The sequence below is a fragment of the Sander vitreus genome, chromosome 12 (assembly GCF_031162955.1).
Source record: "Sander vitreus isolate 19-12246 chromosome 12, sanVit1, whole genome shotgun sequence".
Taxonomy (NCBI): Eukaryota; Metazoa; Chordata; class Actinopteri; order Perciformes; family Percidae; genus Sander; species Sander vitreus.
The window spans coordinates 18,720,737-18,738,904 of NC_135866.1; the positions used below are offsets into that span (position 1 = coordinate 18,720,737).

An 18,168-nucleotide genomic window follows, 5' to 3' on the forward strand; every position below is an offset into this window, starting at 1 on the left:
TGTCAAAATGAGGCACAGCTTGTTCATTTTATGCACAAGACGGATAATACATTTATGTGTGTATCTTTTTGTAAATACAACTGAATGTTCCCATTTTCCCTTTTTAAGGAGCAAATGCTTCCTGGGCGCCAGTCATCATATTCAGATTTCAGATATGGCAAGTTTGCTAACTCTCAATCTGTTGGAAAAGTTTGTGTTGTATGCATTGTTTGTGTATGATTATGGTTTATCCCAAGTGTACAGAATGTTAGTTAAAAGTTTTCAATATTTGTGCTTCTCAGAATCCATGCACGAAATATGAACAGTTTATATTTGGAATAAGTGCAGTTTTAATTGGTGGAGATGCAAACTCAGACGGTTTCAAAGCCAGCAGCGTTTTTTTTTTTTTTTTTTTCCCTGTAGTGTCAGGTCAGCACTACAGATGGTCACAGGGTTTTTCACTTAAACATCTGGATTTTGGAGTTGTATCCAATCTGACTCTAGCTGACCATATTTTGTGTTATCCCCCCATTTGCTCTCTCATGAATCTTACCATATGGAAGAGGGCTACACAAGGTTACCTTAACAAGCTGTGTTTCTGTTGTCACTAGTGGGAAATAACTTCATGTTATCTTCCAGTCTCCATCTGAAGAGTTAAAATAACATTTCCACACAGCTACAGTAAGTATACTGAAATACTGTATATGAATATGAATCTTTCTTATCGTTCTCTCTTTAATCAGGCCATCTGTTGATTACCATTACTGTTATATACCTATGAGAGGTACACGGCAGCACCATCTATACTTTGTGTACCATTTTACGGCTTTCTGTGTGTGACTTGCAGCACCTGTGAAATGCAAACTGAAGTGGACGACTTCTAAACTGCGTCAAATCGAATAAAAGCAAACGATGGGTGACCATATTAAAGGAAAAACCGACATACGTGTCTAAATAAGTTGTTGGGCCTAGCCCTGTTTTTGACTCATGTATTATTACATTCCAGTCACATAATTAGGCATCTGATTTCCTAAAAAGTATTACACCGTGGTCTTTGAAAAAAAAAAAAAAAAAACAGAAGGTTGTTTAATAACAACTACAGCTGTTCTGAAGGTATTTCCAGAATCCGTAAAGGCTCCATATTCTGTCTAACCTGACGCATCAAACGGTTTGTTACACAGAACCAGAGGTGTCAAGTAACGAAGTGCAAATACTTTGTTACCTTACTTAAGTAGAAATTTTGGGTATCTATACTTTACTGGAGTAATTATTTTACAGCAGACTTTCTACTTCTACTCCTTACATTTTCACGCAATTATCTGTACTTTCTACTACTTTTTAAAAATAGCCTCGTTACTCCCATTTCAGTTCGGCTTGTTTTCATTCCGGCTTGTCATCGTTCAAAAAAACACACAAAAAAAACCTATCCAGATAAATCGCGCCATCCGGATAGAGTGAATTTGATTGTGGTTGGATGAGAAGTATAAACGTATACCATTCCGACACCCTATTGGTTTGTATGCGATCCATCGCACCTGCACAGACCTAATACGGCATCGGTGCCTTTATCTACCGGACCGAATAGCAACGCAGATTTCGGTGCCTTATTAGGTGCAACTTACATGCCTGCGCTCCTCTCTGATGCTCTGAAAACGGACGTTAGAGGGAACTGAAACATAGCCGCACGGGACGCTAGTTGACAGCAGGTAACGCTAGCCTACCGCTAGCTAGTAGCTGGATTAAACACGGTTAAAATGCTGACAGCTAAACAAAAAGTGTCTGTATTTCACTGTAGAGGATTCTAACACCAGACTGTAGCTGCCGTTGTCTGAAAAACACAGACTCAGCCTGAAATAAGTTGTTATAAGTTATTGTTATTACATTTTTAATAAATCATTTAATTTTAACCCTGTGGCCTTAGCAATACACAAGCCGTTCTTTTAATGTCTACTTGTGCTCCTTTTTTTTTCTTTTCTTTTTTTCTTTTTTTTAAGATCAACTTTTTATTGTGGAGGTGGGGGTAGTGCACTATAGGCCTCTGTGGGGGCTAAGCTTTTGTCCTTAATGGCATTTTTCCCCCTTACATTACTTTTATACTTTAAGTAGTTTTGAAACCAGTACTTTTACACTTTTACTTGAGCAAAAAGCTTGAGTTGATATGTCAACTTTTACAGAAGTCTTTTCAAACCCTAGTATCTATACTTCTACTTGAGTAATGAATGTGAATACTTTTGACACCTCTGCACAGAACCATCTGAGAAGCAGTCATTGGAAACGATTTGGAAAAGGGTAAGCACTTACAAAAAATACCTGGCAGGTGATTGGATGAACCACCACGGTCTACCTATTGCCAAAGCCAGTCGGAAGAAAAAAAACGTGGAAGTCTTTGGTGCCGTTTTTGAGAAATACTCTCCAGTTCTAATGTAAGTGATGCTATTGCAGCATCTATGCTAACCTCTTTAGGAGCCGCAATTGGTGTTTTGAATGAACGGTCACCGAGCGCACATGCCTAAACCACGCCTGTAACTGCCCGTCTTGATTTTGGTGATATTGCGAGAATCCAGCTGCCTTGCATGGTAACATTTTGTCAATATAAGGTTTGCACGATATATCGGCAATCACATCAGTAACATTCAATGTCCTGTGTCTTGCTGGTACCTGCTGGTTAAAGAAAATTAAGGGTTTTGATATGATTGTCTTAGAAACTTGTTTTATACAGATCATATCGGTAAATATTGGTTATTGGCCATAACAATGTTTATATTGGTTATCATCTCTGGTCAATGTATGTACAGTATGTGGCACAAAAAGAAAATACTTTTAACCCGTTTCCCAAGTTGAGACTGCATTTCCATATCCAGGTAGCTGGAAATGACATACTCTTTTTGTAAAACACAATCAAAATATGAATGCGTTATTTCACATAGAAATATAAAAGATTTGGAAAGACATGTCAATACATACAGTACATAACTGATAATTCCTTTTCAGTTTGGTTAACATTAATATATGTAATTTACACCGCAAGAAAAAAGGCGCAACTTGGAAAAAGTGTTGGGAGTCTTTCTTTTTTTTTATCATGCAGCGGATGGAATTTATTTTTCATCCAGATGGTTAGAGTCATTGAGGATTCTGGAAATATCTTCAGATCCACGGTAGGTGTTGCGCATGGCTTCGCAACGAAAGCTTGAATGGAGAGGCCAGAGATTCAAGTAAGCGCTGTACAGATATTGCGCGTCGACGAATATCTTCTGTTCTTCTTCACTGTGGCATTGCCGGGTAATAATTGTTTGGGGATAAATCAGATGCATAGCTTTATACATGTGGCATTCTAGTAATGGTGGTGGAAAACGCTGTCCAACATGTTGGTCCAAAATTTACCCTAGATGTTTAGTTGGGTCGAGATCTGGTGACTGTGAAGGCCATATGATTCACAACAATTTTAAACGCACAAACCATTCGGTATTGTGTATGGAAGCAGTTGTGTTCATGTTGTTTTTAATTTATTAAGGTTGTTCCATTTTTTATTTGTTACCTGTCTCGATCTATTCACGGCCATATATAAGCGAGAAAAATGTATGTGCTTCAGTTAGGGTCTGTTTTGTGCTTCTTGGTATTAACATTGAGGACGATGCCCTGTGATTGTGGTCGATTCTTCAGCAGCCCTAAGCTGGCAGCTTTTGGTGAGATCGAGCAACCCCCCCCTCCACACACTCATCTCTCGCTCTCTCTCTCTCTCTCTCTCGCTTGCTCTCTCTCGCTCTCCTGCTCTGTCCTGCTCTCTCGCTAATCTCACATTGCCTGGAGGTACTCTTGTGTTTTTTGTTCAGTTCAATTTGTTGATCTGTACCGCGGTGAAATTCCATCAAAGGGATAATTTCTTTCACTATTCTGGATTAGCAGCATTTGATGTAAACTTGACTGAACCTGGCATTGGAACCCTTCAGATAAAGAAGCTAATTTCACACGAAGTGAAACTTTTCTGGTTGTTATAGCTTTTGACATAAATGAGTCATTAAAACATTTTAATGTTTTTTTTTTTTTTTGGTCCAAGTGTCATTAAATATTTTATTATCTCCTATATTTTAGCATCTTCTGCTGTTTTTTGATCTTCTCATGGTTATATTCATGACAGCAACAGGCCCTGCAGCATTTGCATGCTGTCCCTTTTGATGTCTGACAATTCTGAGACCATGTCAAAATAGCCTAAACATGGCAGCGACTGCTGAAGTGTTGGGGTGTGAAAGAAGGCTTTGGCAGCTCTTCTTGTTTTATGATGGATTTAACTCTTCTGGCCAAACCAATATAGGCCGAAAGGCCTGTGGGGTGGTCGAGCAGACGGCTCAAAGTGATGTTTGACCGGATGAGACGTTTTCCTGTAATATAAGAGGATTGTGAGTATCCTGACCTTTGTGGTCATTCAAATGACACATTTTAGAAAGACCTGAGGGATAAGAGACAGATTGACAGATGTCACTGATTTTATGAATGACTGGCCTTCAGGTGCTGCAAATAAAAGTTGATCACAACAACTTTTTATTCAAACTATTTTCAGCATATTTCACAATGCTGGTTTGTTGAGAGATTCACCTACTATATGGGGAAAATAACAGTGCATTCACTAAATTACACAAGTGACATTTCAAGCTCAGTCAACATAAAGTGACTGATGATGACTAACCTCTTTTATGTAGCTACTTTAATTCAGGGCAGCAGTTGCTTTGACTGCAGAGACGTATTAAAGCCGACTACTCAACTATATGCAGCATAGTATTACAGTATGTAATTATGGATACTGAGTCTCGCAGTGTATGTATTCACAGGGCCAAAAAGTGTTTGTGACGCCACATTAAATTGAGAGAATGTAAATGTCACATAAATGCATCTATTGAGTTACAGTTGCAAGGCAGATGCTGCTTTTATCACTTACAGACTTACTAAAGTTCTTTTTTTCTTTAGATAAATGGCAGGTGATTGAGAATGCAGCAGCTTGTGCCCAGAAGAAGAAAGCACACATATCTAATTATGTATTTCCCTTTGTTGCTTGAGTTTTACTTTTAGTAAAGAGTTTAAGCTTCTGTTATTGGTTTTCAAATTGCTCAGTGAATTAGCACTTGGAACACATGTCATTCGGCTATTTTAGGCTATGTACTGTATGTTCCTTTTTAGACTTTTCAATTCTTCAATGCTGACATTTTAAGTATTTCTATGGGCCAGGGCTTTTGTAATTATAGTAGTCAAGGCATCACACTTGACACTTTAAAACGAAATCTTAAAACATCCCTTAGACCAGTATTCCTGTAGTACCGGTAAATCAGACTAATCTGACCTTTTTAAGTAGACTACCTTTTACATTTTATTCAATTTCAGTTCACTAATTTTGTTATTTGTTATGTCTGTGGTCATAAGTAGACATACATTTAAGTCCTGTGTTCTAAGTTGATGATGAAGGTAAGTCTTTGAGGTAAAGGTTTTTTAGATGTAGGTGTTTGGTGCTATACTAAATAAGCCCGCTACTAACAATTATTTTCATCATCAAACAATCTGCCAAATATTTTCTCAATCAATCATTATGTAATCCTAAAATAATTTAGTTTTTTGTTGTATAAAACATCAGAAAAGACCAAGAAAAAAATCAAATTTCCTAAGCCCGTGGTGACGTCATCAAATGTCTTGTTTTGTCCGATCAAAGATATGATATAAATTAGAGAAAGCAGGAAATCCTCACATTCGAGAGGCTGGAAGCAGAGAATATTTTTCTTGAACATTAACTTAATTAATCGAGTATCAAAAAATACATAGTAATAATTTAGAAATTGTAATGCATTTCTTGATAGATTCGTTAATTCATCGGCTAAACTTCAGCTCTAATACTCAAAATATTGGAGAGGAGAAGATATTTTACTTAATTGTATTGCTGCCATTTTTTCTGGTTATTTTATTATTACACTGAATTAATGAGATTTTGCCTCAGTCTGCACATTTGCTCAACTCACTGGACCCTACTTCCGTTTACGTTGGCCCTCCTCCATTGTAAAGTCCTTCTTTGGTCCAGCTAGAACGTGCTTGCACTATGACTTTATACGGACGTTTGTCACACTGTTAATGAAAAAACCTGCAGTGCAATGAGGGATCAGAGAGGTGCTGTGCCTCAGAAGTTTGTGTGCTCTGGACTAATACCGGCGATCATTCACCTGGATGGTACAGTAGCTAGATGGTAATATTCTTCTGCAGGAGACACAATGGAAGGCGGCCGAGATTGGAGGACCAAAGTCTCCCAAAAGAGCACCCTGCAGGAGCTTGACAACCATCTAAAACCTTAAAGGGTTCTCTACTCTCTGTGATGTATTAGGTTTTGATAGGACACTTAAATCCGAAAATGGGTCACGAGCAGCCATACAATAATTGGATTTAAAAATTAATAATATTAATGAGACTCAGGGAATTCCTTCGTTTTCTTGACTTATTCATACCATGTCTGAATTTATAACAAACCTGGCTGAGAAGTCTAATTTGTCCCACGTTATTCTGTCACTCACTGCATAGAGGTGACCCGTACATGCATTATCATATTAAAAATGTGTTAACTGCACCGAGTTGTAAGGACCAGATATTGTTTTTTAAATCCAATTTAAGCTACTTGAAAGGTAATATAAATAAACTGTTGCAATTCAATTGTGAATAATTTATATATTCTCAATATTTACCTTTTTAAAATAGACAATAGGTTGGAAAATCTGTGTGAACTAGCAACAATGCAGATAAGGCCTTGACAAAACTACTGTTGACCACCGACTTATTTCTGCATCTCAGTCATAGAAAAAAGGATACAAAAAAAATTACTGCACCTTGCCAAGAAATAGTCCAGCACATAACCCACCCTGTACAACCACACATATTGTTTATACACTTTTTTTGTGTGAGAAGTGTGTTAGTGAGCTTTAGATGTTTTTTACCTTTGGACAGAGCCAAGCTAGCGGTTTCCTGTCTTTATGCTAAGCTAAGTTAACCGGCTGCTAGCTCCAGCTTCATATGGAATGAACAGATATGAGAGTGGTATTCTCATCAACATTTTTAGCAACTTGGACCTTTGGCGGCAGGACTGTAAGAAAACAATGTTTAGAGAGACTTCAATAAAAAAAAAACATCCTGAAACAATAAGGGTGACAGGGACAAAAATAAGATTTTGAAAAGTCCCCAGTGGAAATTACATCCTTGTATGGACAAACCAATAGTGACAAAACAATGGCACGTGGGAGGAATAAAGTGTAGCATAGATGATTTAAAATCATTCTTCAAGATGGTACCTAATTTGATTATAGCTTTTGGCTTGTCCGACTGTAGTACCAATTGGATCGGTGCATCCCTAATTAGAAACAGACATAACACACAAGCATAATTTTGACACCGTGGAAATGGACTATAATGCCAGTTGCATAAATGGCGTTAGGCCACAGAGACCAAATCATGTGGGTGATATTGTTTGCTACTTTTAACAGGAGAAATGTCATGGACAACTCTGTTGGTGATCTTTATTAGTATCATTATCCACATTGTCTTAAAAGGTCATGGCTATAAGGACTGGGGCTGTAGTTAATCACATTAAGACTCAGAGATTCCTCCCACTTCTTTTGAGATTTACACTGACCAGTCTGCAGACGCTCCTGCTGCCAAGCACAACAAGAGCTCGGCCCACGCAGTAAATTTGAAAAGAGGGGCTTGTATGCCTCATGCCTTCCATGTTGGCTCCCCTCGACCCAGGAGGATTAAGCCTGGCCACGGGGTTTTTCTTTCAGCTAGCTGATTTATTGGGCTTCAGCAGAGAAACTAAGGGTCTGAATGTGTTTGAAGTGTGCAGGTGAAGATCCTAAGATGGCACTTCAATCCACTAGGATTGAAATCTCTTCAGCCACACCTGTCAAGGCAACGTTCAGATCCACACGGTAACCTTTCACCTGGGCTGGAATTCACCTTCCACCTGTGCACCATCTGCACAAGTGTTGGTCAGACTTTCCAAGCTCGACGAGGCTGTGTGTGGCGGGGGACTAAACACACTGCATATGTGATTGACGATATGTCATGACACAAAAGCAAAGTAATGATATTTCATCAAGATGATAATTCTTCCTGAACGCGCAAGCTTTGCCTCGTGGCCTAGATTTTCTCTCCTTCTCAAGAGGGACTGATTCAACCTTTCTTCTATTCTTTTACATTTTCTAATTAGCTTTAGTGATTTCTTAATTCTTTTGACATTCAACCTTGAATTATTCCCTCCTCCACACATAAAAACAAGCATTTGTTTCAGTTCTGGAAAACCAACAAAGCATGGTAATGTTCTTGTTTATTCCATGATCAAACATAATTATTCTCTCCTCTGGGGGAAACCTCCCTTTGGGCTCATTTCTGGCATTGTTACTTGCATGTTTGACAAATTAGACTCTGAGAAACTCTGGGAGAAGGGGGGGTAAAGTTACTGATACTGACCTTAGCATTTCATCCCTTCTTTGTTACACTCAGGCAGAATTCAAAGGTTTGCTGACTTAGCAGGTTTTTGGTAGGATTGAAGGGGTTCAGTCTGAAGGGTCATCCACTGTGGGATGGGGATGTTGTTTTTCTATTGGAGTGAGCCAGTGGGGTTTTAGCTTTGAGCACAGGCTGGGCTCTCATTCCCTTTTCTCCTGCTGAAGGCTCCCTGTCCAGGTGTGGATCTATTTTCCATCGGAAACTAGGGAGTTTTCTTCTCTCTTATATTGTCTTTCATTGATTGAAGCTCGGGCCAGAGGCCCATCACACCTGAATCAAATTTCCGGTCTTTTAGTAGGGGTGCACGATTCAGAAAATGTCACGATTTCAATATCGATTTTCAGGCTCAAGATTCGATTCAAAAACAATTCTCGATTTAAAAAAAAAAAAGATTCACAGTATGTAAATTAAGTTACTTTTCCCATGTGATTGCAGTAGACATACAATTAAAATATATATATATATGTGTATCGACTCGATTTTTGGAATTCTATGAATCGATTTTGAATCGGTAGAGCTTGGATCGCGATTCGAATGTGAATAAATTTTTTTGCACACCCCTATCTTTTAGTATTGAGCTAGTACTGTGTTTTGAATCATTGCAGAGGGTTAATTCCACTTGAAACCATCTTCACGAGTTGATTCTGCAGCACAGGATGCGCGTCGACAAAAGCAAGACATTCAGACGCAGCAGGATGTTTTGTTTTTTGATTTAGACGAGCAAACTCTAAGCGTTTTTCTCCGCTTTTCCTCACCCCGCTGATCAAAATGCATCTTCTCCTTGGTGCATTTTTTTTTTTTTTTTTAAGCTTGTGAAACAAATAAACAGGGATTTTAATAGAGCGCCTTTCATGCTCAGTCACCAAACCATTTCTGGGGGCATGTTAAACAAACCTATTTCAATCCGACATTTAGTGTATCAACAGGCATTAGGCTGAATAGGAAACGGCCGTATTTTCTCTCTCTCTGGAGGGTAGAGGCACTGAGACAGACAGACTGTAGCTCTCTTTGTGGATAGAGACCAGAATGAGGATGCTGGGAACAATAGGAGGAGAAGCCATTGTTAACCAGCCTTGTTGCTGTCAAGTCAGTCAGAATGCGCCTGAGCCACCTCTCTTCAAACTAAACACTGAGCACAGCAGGTGGTTTTCCCTCAATCTTCAGAAATTGGTTTAATCTGATTTTCAACATTTGGATCTCTACTGCTTTTTAGTGTAAATGAGCCTCTGACTACATTATTTGACCTCACTGTACCATCCCTGAACAGTTCTGGCAATCTGGGATTCAAAATGGACCTCTGCTAAGAGAAATATTAGCATAATGTTTGGTGTTATCACCACAGGATACTTCTATGCAGTCAGACCCAAAGTCCTCATTTTTATTGCTTAGAGAAAAATGACAATAAGGATCTTCCATGTCTCTGAGTTAGATTCCATATTTATCTTAATTGGTGCCTGGCAGCTGATACAGAAAGGGGATGGATTTGTAGTCATTTACTGGAAGTTCTTGACAGGCGCAGTGTAAGACGACGTCAAGCCCTGCGCTGGCGCACACAGCTTGAAGCTTGAAATTCATCTGTCAAAATTTAGCATATCTAAGAAGTCTGCCTGTCATCTTCGATGCACATCTAACCATGCACAAGGGTGGATTTGATCAGGAAATATGTCGTACTCCTGATGTAAAGCGCATTCGTCAAGTTGATATTTGGTCGACAAGACAAAAAAAGCCCTGGAAAGGCAAAGAGGTTTCTATAACGAGATGGTTTTGAGCTGCACATAGTGCCAGAGGGTTTTCAACAAAAAGGAATGAATTTGTGCACAATATTTTTCAAATCAAAATCTTCATAGCATCATACATCAGAAATATTCCACCATTTTAACTTACAAATGCGATGTTGCCTTTTTGCCCTGATTTTGTTCCGTCACACTAGATGTGATTTGTCGGTTTTGTTTGGCAAAACATTGCTGACAAGTACAGGGCTCAGCCAGGCAGATTATCAGTGAAAATCTCCACTCCAACTTCTTTATTTTCCCTCGAATCAATGTGGTGAACAGCAAGACGTGATTGATAATGATATTGAGATTGATTGTCTAAATCCCTTCCCACAGTTCAAAGTCCCCAAACAGATAGTGTGTATATATACATGCAATTCAGTTCAGAGATAGGACTTGGCAGGAGCTGCCAATAGATAAGTGAAATAGGGCCAGAGTGAAAAGACCCATCAGTCCATAAGGGGCTTAGCTGCAGGATTCTGAAGCTCTAAACTGGCGGTGTTGGAGGGAGATAGTCGACATTGGTTTTAAATTACCCAAGATTGCCTTGTGGTTTCAGTCTGCAGGGAGGCCAGCAGGCAAGATGTTTGTTAAAACAAGTGCAGACATTGAGGCAGATTGGGGCAAAGAGCAGACCTGCGATTTCCTAGCCAGGCAGAGCAGGTTGGAAGGCTGGTAATTGCAGAATTGGCAAAGGGGCTAAGGAGGTCTTGCAGCAATGATATCTGCCACTGGGACTGAAGCATTGGCTGGAAAAGTGCTTGGTTTCCTCACTAGGAGGATATGCTATCTGATACCATACAAGCTACAGCACACACCACACTAATTGTACTGTTGTTCATTTGCTTGCTTTGTAATACAGCTTATGCAACTGTCTCAAAATTACTGGGTAGAAAATAACCAATAATTATGTAGTAGCTAGTAATTATTGTAGCCTACAGGTGCACTTGTGGCTTCAGGTGCCAACCATGTTCTGTCCTAAGTTCATGTTCTGCCTAGAAACTTTCCAGTCTTCTTTCTTTGCATTATGTCCTGTCAAACAAAAGTAAAATCCACAACAAACAAAAAAATCTTTAAGGAATGGTTCAACATTTTGGTAATACCCTTATTCGCTTGTCATGCTGAGAGGTATATGAGTGACTACCCGTAGTCTCTGTGGGTTACCTGGCAACCTCATGGTGATAACAAGACTCCGGGAAGTAACTGCGTCAGGCCAAGAAATAGTCCAGTACATAACACCCTGTAAAACCACAACTTATCATTTTTGCATTTACATTTTTTACGAATTAAATAAACAAGATATAACCTATTAATTAGTAAACTTAGGAGCTGCTGGTAGATTGATTTTGTTGTATCCGGACGGAGCCAGGCTAGCTGTTTGCTCGCCATTTTTAGTTGCTACTCTAAGCTAAGCAAACTAGCTTGATATGAGAGGTATCGATTTTCTCATTTAAGTCGCGGCAGTTAAACATTTCCCATAGTGTCTCAAACTATTCCTTTTAAAAATGTTGAACAAAATTACACAAAGTCAAGGACCAGAAACAACTGTTGGCATCTGATCAGCATCCCTGAATTTGTATATTTTGTAATAAAGACCCCAAAAAAACAATTAGTAATTTCCAAAGTCTTTTAATTTCCAATTAGGAAAGCAAGAATCTACAAAATTAAAAGCAATAGACAAATGTAATCTTGCAGAGCAATGTCAGTTACAACTTCACCAAGGAGCTCTACCCTGAACCAGGGTTATTATAGTAAACCAAAACAGAAATAAGCAGTAAAAAAAACTAAAACTTAACAAATGATATTGCCTGGTTAAAAAAACTAACACAAATCAAATCAAAATAAATGTAAATTCATTCATTCATTTGTTTTTTAGCTATAATATCGATCTGAAAAAAGGAGATGGTAATCAAAACAAATTGAAAATTCAAAACTATTATAACCTTGCTCTGAACATGTCCAAAAACATTTATTTTCCATTCAATACATTTTCCATCCCTTCCCAAACTCATTTATTGGCATTCAGAGAGAGAGGACTGTGTGTGAATAGCACTCCACTACAGTACCAAACTTTGACACACACACACACACACACACACACACACGCAGCTTTTAATGCCTAAAGTTTACTTTTGTTACAGGTGCAATAACAAAAGGCCTTTTAAGTCTGACTTGAAAATCTTTAGGAGAAATTGGCTCCAGTATTGAGGGGTTGAGGTATTGATTCTGGCCTCTGGCTCAGTTCAGGAAAAGATGGATAGATTTCTTTGAAATGCACTCTGCGTGAGAATATAAAGACTATTGTGTGTTCTCGCTCAGGAATAAATTGTTTCATGACATATCTAGGGCCACCTTTTTAGCTCCAAGCTGCCTGCTTCTCTTGAAAGGGGAATGTTGACAGGGTGGAGCACATTCATCCATAGTCCCAGACTACCCACACCTCATAGAGGCTTTTATTGAAAGTTAAATCTCCTTCAGAGAGTTGGCAGCCTCTCGTTGGGATATCTATTTCAGCAGCTGTCGAGGCTGATTATATGGGGGTTGTGCCACACACTGGCAGCGATATAAACCTCCCACAGAGAGAAGGACTATTATGATGCTATTGATTGATCTGCATGCATGTGTACAATCTCTTGACTCAGAAGCAGCAGTTTGCATTGATGGCATGCAACATGTGATCGCAGATAGATTTTCCTTTTTGATTTATGGCACTCACAATGGTGAAGTCACACATTTAGGAAAGCTTATGGTGCCATGTGATTTCTGTAGAACAAGATGCTTTAATGTGTACCTCAGAACATATCAATAACAAGTTGCAGGCGTTATTGGAGAACTTCCCAATACTCTGTCTGATACCAGCTATATGTCACAATCAATGCAATGCAAATTGATTACTCATGTTACCCTGTCTTAATGGTCAAAATAGTTATAAAAGCAATGAATGTGGATTGTACTTCAGTGTCGTCAAAGAAAAAGTGGTAAGGGTTTGTTCCACCCACTGTTTTCCAATACCAGATCCATCGAGAATCAAGAAAACATTGTTACCAAGAGACTATACGGTATAATTTGGTTTATAATCACTACAGTACATTCTCTTTTAGGATTGGATTTATAATTACTCTTTTTAAAGTGAAGTATTTTATTTGTCATTGTAACAACTTCTGGCATGATATACTGCTAAACAAGTTAGATTAGGTTGAACTGAAGGTGAGCAGTGGAATAACATATTGGTAATATAAGCAGTATATTTTGCTAACCTCCTACTGTATGCATAACTGAGCAACAAGAGAATCATTAATAGAACAGATCTGTTAATGATGTCTTTGAAGGGGATGAAGTTCCGAACTGAAACCTCAATCCTCTCATTTCCCTGATTTATTATTAAAGACTGAGTTGACATTTAAAAAAATAATTAAACAAGGACTGGGCACTACTTATTGCATATTCTTTTTTAAGGTTTTTTTTTGCCCTCAGTGTTAGAAATTCTCCCTCCACTCCCATCACCTACTGACTCAGAATACATTTCGCTCCTCGCCAATGCCATCGATTTGAATATCAAACACCAATAAAAGCCACCTCTTTGGGTTTGTTTGAGCTCTGTCATGTGAGAAGGAAGATGGGCGGCACGGGGCAAAGGATCTTGGAACTATTAAGTCAAAAATATTGATGGAACAGAGCCAGTCCCTGTGACGCTACAGCCAAAGACTCATGTTAATGTTCTCCTTGGCAACACAAACATTTTTATTCATGAAGCGAGAAAGTATGAAGAACATGCGCTTTTTCAGTACTGCCTTCAGTGTCACACTGTCAGTGGATGTAGGTGGAGGACAACCACAAGTTTCCCAGTGTTGGCCACAGAGAGGCCAAAGAGCCTTGCTTAAAGGGATGTTGATGGAGATTCATGAGGGTTTCTTATTCAGATTTCCTTACCCAGATTCTCAAGATAATATTGGGAATAAGTTTTCGGCCACCTGTTACTGCTGCTTCACATTTAATCAACATTACAGGTTATACAGGCTTTGTACTATGCTGCTATAGGTGGATCTTTTACTTAACTGCCTCCACAGAATAATGAACTAACTCGTACTCAATTATACAATTGCAGTGAACAGCTGTTTAGAAATGCTAATGAGCTTAGCATAATAGCCCAGAGGAAAAAAAACTAATGTATATGGAGGGAAACCTAAGAAAGTACTAATACCACAGTGTAGAAATACTCTGATACAAGTAAAAGCCATGCATTCAAAATTTAAAGGATAACTGTTAGCATCAAAATACACAAGTATCAAAAGTAAAAGTACTAATAATGCAGACATTTTGACTTTTCAAAGTAGCCATCGTTAGTTTAATTACTTACACCTATTCTGTTTCTACTGTTACAAAGACCTGTAAAAATGTTTTTTTTTTATTTATTTTTTAATGATTAAGAGTTGCTTTGGCGATGTGTTGGCTGTAGGAGGACATTTCTGGTCAAGCTCTCATCAAACCCTCAACCTTTTACCTGTGGTACTTTGGCACTCACTCCCTTTTTCCATATCCACCCCCTCAAAAAACAGACAGAGCAGCAAATATATCATTAGCAGCTGCCCTATGGAGCTGGATATTAATTATCCTGTGTTCTCCTCGTTTGGCCACTCATTTGCACGTGTACTGTAAATGTCACAAGAGAGATAAACAAAAACCCCAGCTTGTAGCCTTTATGCAGCAGAATGTCAGAGGCAGCTTGTAAGAGATGAGATATTGGTTTTGGCCTGGCATGGATTCTGGCTCAAAGGACATTCCCAGAGGCAAATACAATTTGTATGTCATCTGTATTTAGAAACTTATTAGCAATGCGCAAGCAAACATTTTCAGATTCAACATTTGGATTCTGGTAAGAAGCAGGATAATAACAAACAAAAAACAAACACAAAAAAACCTTTATTTTTCATGTTTTACATTTCTTTACTCAGTATGAACTCCTTTCCAGCCACATATTGTTCTGACATGCCTTTTTTGTAGATTTATGAGTGGATTGAAAAGCACTTTGGGGGGAGCTCAACTCTTACATTCTCTGTGTGGCCTTTAAGGTGCGAGGAATAAAGGAGTATTTGTATTAATCGATCACACGCCAAGCCTGGTTGAAGCCTGGCTCTAATGGTTGCTTGCTGTCATTTTGCAAGCAGCTTGTAAAAAGGATTAGAGTGGCTCTAACAGCAAAGTTCTGTGGCCGGCAAGGAAAATAAATCAATGTATCCCTGATGGTGCTGCAGTTTTGGAACATAATGCCTAACGATGATGGAGTTTGGACACTTCATACTTGTCATTGTGAAATTGGACTGCCGTGTTGCTAATGATGGTAATGTATGTTGTGCCTCGCCTACTACAGTAATCCTTCACTCTGTCTCACTTAAATTCATTTCATTGTCTGGAATATTGCGTTATGAATACTGCTATGGAAAAATAATTTAATTTATATATTCATTCATTTGAACAGCAAATTAATAGAAAACTGTATAACCATATAAATTTCTTCCTTTTGTCACAGGCGATTGTAACTTTGAGAAGCCGCTGGCAGCATGCGGGTACAGCCAAGGCAGAGACGATGACCTTGAGTGGGAGCAGGCCAATACCAGAGAGAAGCCTTCATCAGATCCATGGATGCCCCCAGGTAAGGACGATGACACTGGCTCGTGAAGTGGAGAAATGATGATTCCGTCCCCGTGCAGTGAACACCATATCATTGCAGTAGTCTGCACATTTGACACTGTCTGTATTGTGTAAGAAGCAGTATTCTGCGCAGAGCAAATCTTATTTTTTTTCACATTAAAGAATATTATGTTTGGAATAGGAAGAACCCACTTGTTTGAAAAGGTATTTTGAAGACAAAACATCAGATTTTAACATTTTGACCCCATCATACAACACATTTAGAAAGACAATCACAATATGCTACTACTCCATTTTATTACATGACATCCCCCATGATTAAGAGTATCCTTTAACAAAGTAATATTACTTGGGTCAAGTGGGCAAGCAATACTCACAACTATTATACATAATCCAAACGTGCAACTAATTTGACAGAGCATTTGCATTACAAATCATCATTCATGTTATTTCCACGGAAATCAGATTTGTCTCCGAATGGCCGATTCAGTCTGATTTAGGTGTTTACATGCTCCTTTCTTCTGATGTAGGATATAAGTCTGTCTATAATTGGAATATACTATAAGGCTGCATGTAAATAACCTAATTTTAGTGATTAATAAATATTTATTACAGCTTATATGGACATGCACTAATATTTGGTCTTGTAAGCAAAAACTTTAAAGAGAAGACAATACAATTACAACACATTCTTCTCTAAAGTTCCAGTACTAGTTTCTTCTTCAGTATTATCAATATGAGATCATGCAACTTCTTCCCACCTAAGTAACTACAATACTACACAGGTTTTTTGGGATGGTCACATTAACTAAGACAAAAGCAACATTTGATATCAAAATACCCAGATCCATTTTAATTAAAGAAGTCTTGTCATCAGCCACAATTTCTAATTCATTAAAATGCTCTCCCAGCATTTTCTGTCTGTCGCACACAATTTGTCTCTTTAATGTTCCATTGATCGCTTTTCATTTGATTTGAAATGCAGAGATATCACCCGCCACCGAGCAGAAGGCACCTAAAGAATCATACTAATGGAATGCGCTTTTTGGTGTTATAACAAAGGTAGTCTTGCAAACTAATGGATATTGTTTTCCTCCCCTATCTGACGCCTAATCTCACAAAGGCTGCATCCCAGATAGATTGCACTGCCCCCCCCCCCAGTGACAGAGAGGGAATTAATTAGCAGACCCTCACTAATTTTAAGCAGCCAGTCCTCAGACGGGTTTGTGTATACATCAGAATGAAGTGTGTTGAACCGCCCCAGAGAAATTACTTTCCATGGAGGGGGAAGTGTCTGCTTTTTCTATCGCAATTGATTAATGTCTGGACACATGGAGGCTGGGCAAAGGTTACTGTGAAATCTGGAAAAGCCTTGACCTACAAATTAACACCTCGCGCACAGTCTAAATTTAACATATCTGATTAAAATCCCATGTCTGGTTAAGTGGTGTCCCTGATTGTGCTTCCTAGTCTGAGTACTCTTCAGACGGGCTTGTTTTCTACCTGTGCATCTTGAATTGTGAGTAATTAACAGGTTGCAGCTCTTTCTCCATTTCTCAGTGTGAGCACTCAACCTGCCGTGCGAAATTGTAATCTCTCCTCTTTGACCGCATTGAAAGGGATGTGAAATGTAGTGTACTTGACGGCTGAAATTGTTTTAGGGCTGCTGGAGAGGGGGTTGATGGGTAGAAATGCATTTAGGTGAAAGCCACACCGGTGGGAAAGCTATCTCACCTCTGATTGCTGTCTCACTTTCAACCTGTACTTAAGGACATTATCATACTCACGGAACAGATTGTTCCGAACAGAAGGCATCACTACCTCAAACACTTGAAATTGGTTGTAGACAGTATCTGTCCAAATAGGAGTGTTCTTAATGTCATTGTGAATGTATTATTTAAATGATGTTTCAAATTTGGCTGAGTTTTCAGAGCAAATCCAATAACCTCCAGAGGTTTAAACATCTAGCTTTCACGTAAACCCATGTAATACCAGTATCCCTTGGCATTTTGGACAATTCTGCACCTTATGATTTTCATCCAGTGCCAATGTTCAGTGCAATGGGTGAAGTAGTTCCCCCTTAATGTAGTGAGGTGGAAAGTAAGGGTGTAGAGATCAGGGTGGTGTAGGGGACTTTTTCAGCGTTGGTGTTCTGTCACTGACCTGCAATTATTAACCGTAACCACAGTCTTTCCCTAAACTGCTCTAGTTTTCTAAAATCATACCTCAACCATAGTTTATTGGC

General features: G+C 38.8%; 1 protein-coding gene across 7 annotated transcripts in view; it reads left to right on the plus strand.

Annotated features, from left to right (window-relative positions):
- Nucleotides 1–18,168, plus strand: part of LOC144527050 (receptor-type tyrosine-protein phosphatase mu) — a 158,018-nt gene that overhangs the window by 21,140 nt on the left and 118,710 nt on the right. For 5 of the 7 annotated variants that reach the window (XM_078264896.1, XM_078264898.1, XM_078264899.1 and 2 more), the window contains exon 1: nucleotides 15,900–15,924. In XM_078264896.1, coding sequence (XP_078121022.1) covers nucleotides 15,915–15,924 — 10 coding nt within the window. In that variant the 5' untranslated portion in view covers nucleotides 15,900–15,914. Of the gene's footprint in view, nucleotides 1–15,801; nucleotides 15,925–18,168 lie in introns of those variants that run through there. The other 2 variants (XM_078264892.1, XM_078264893.1) reach the window with 1 other exon arrangement.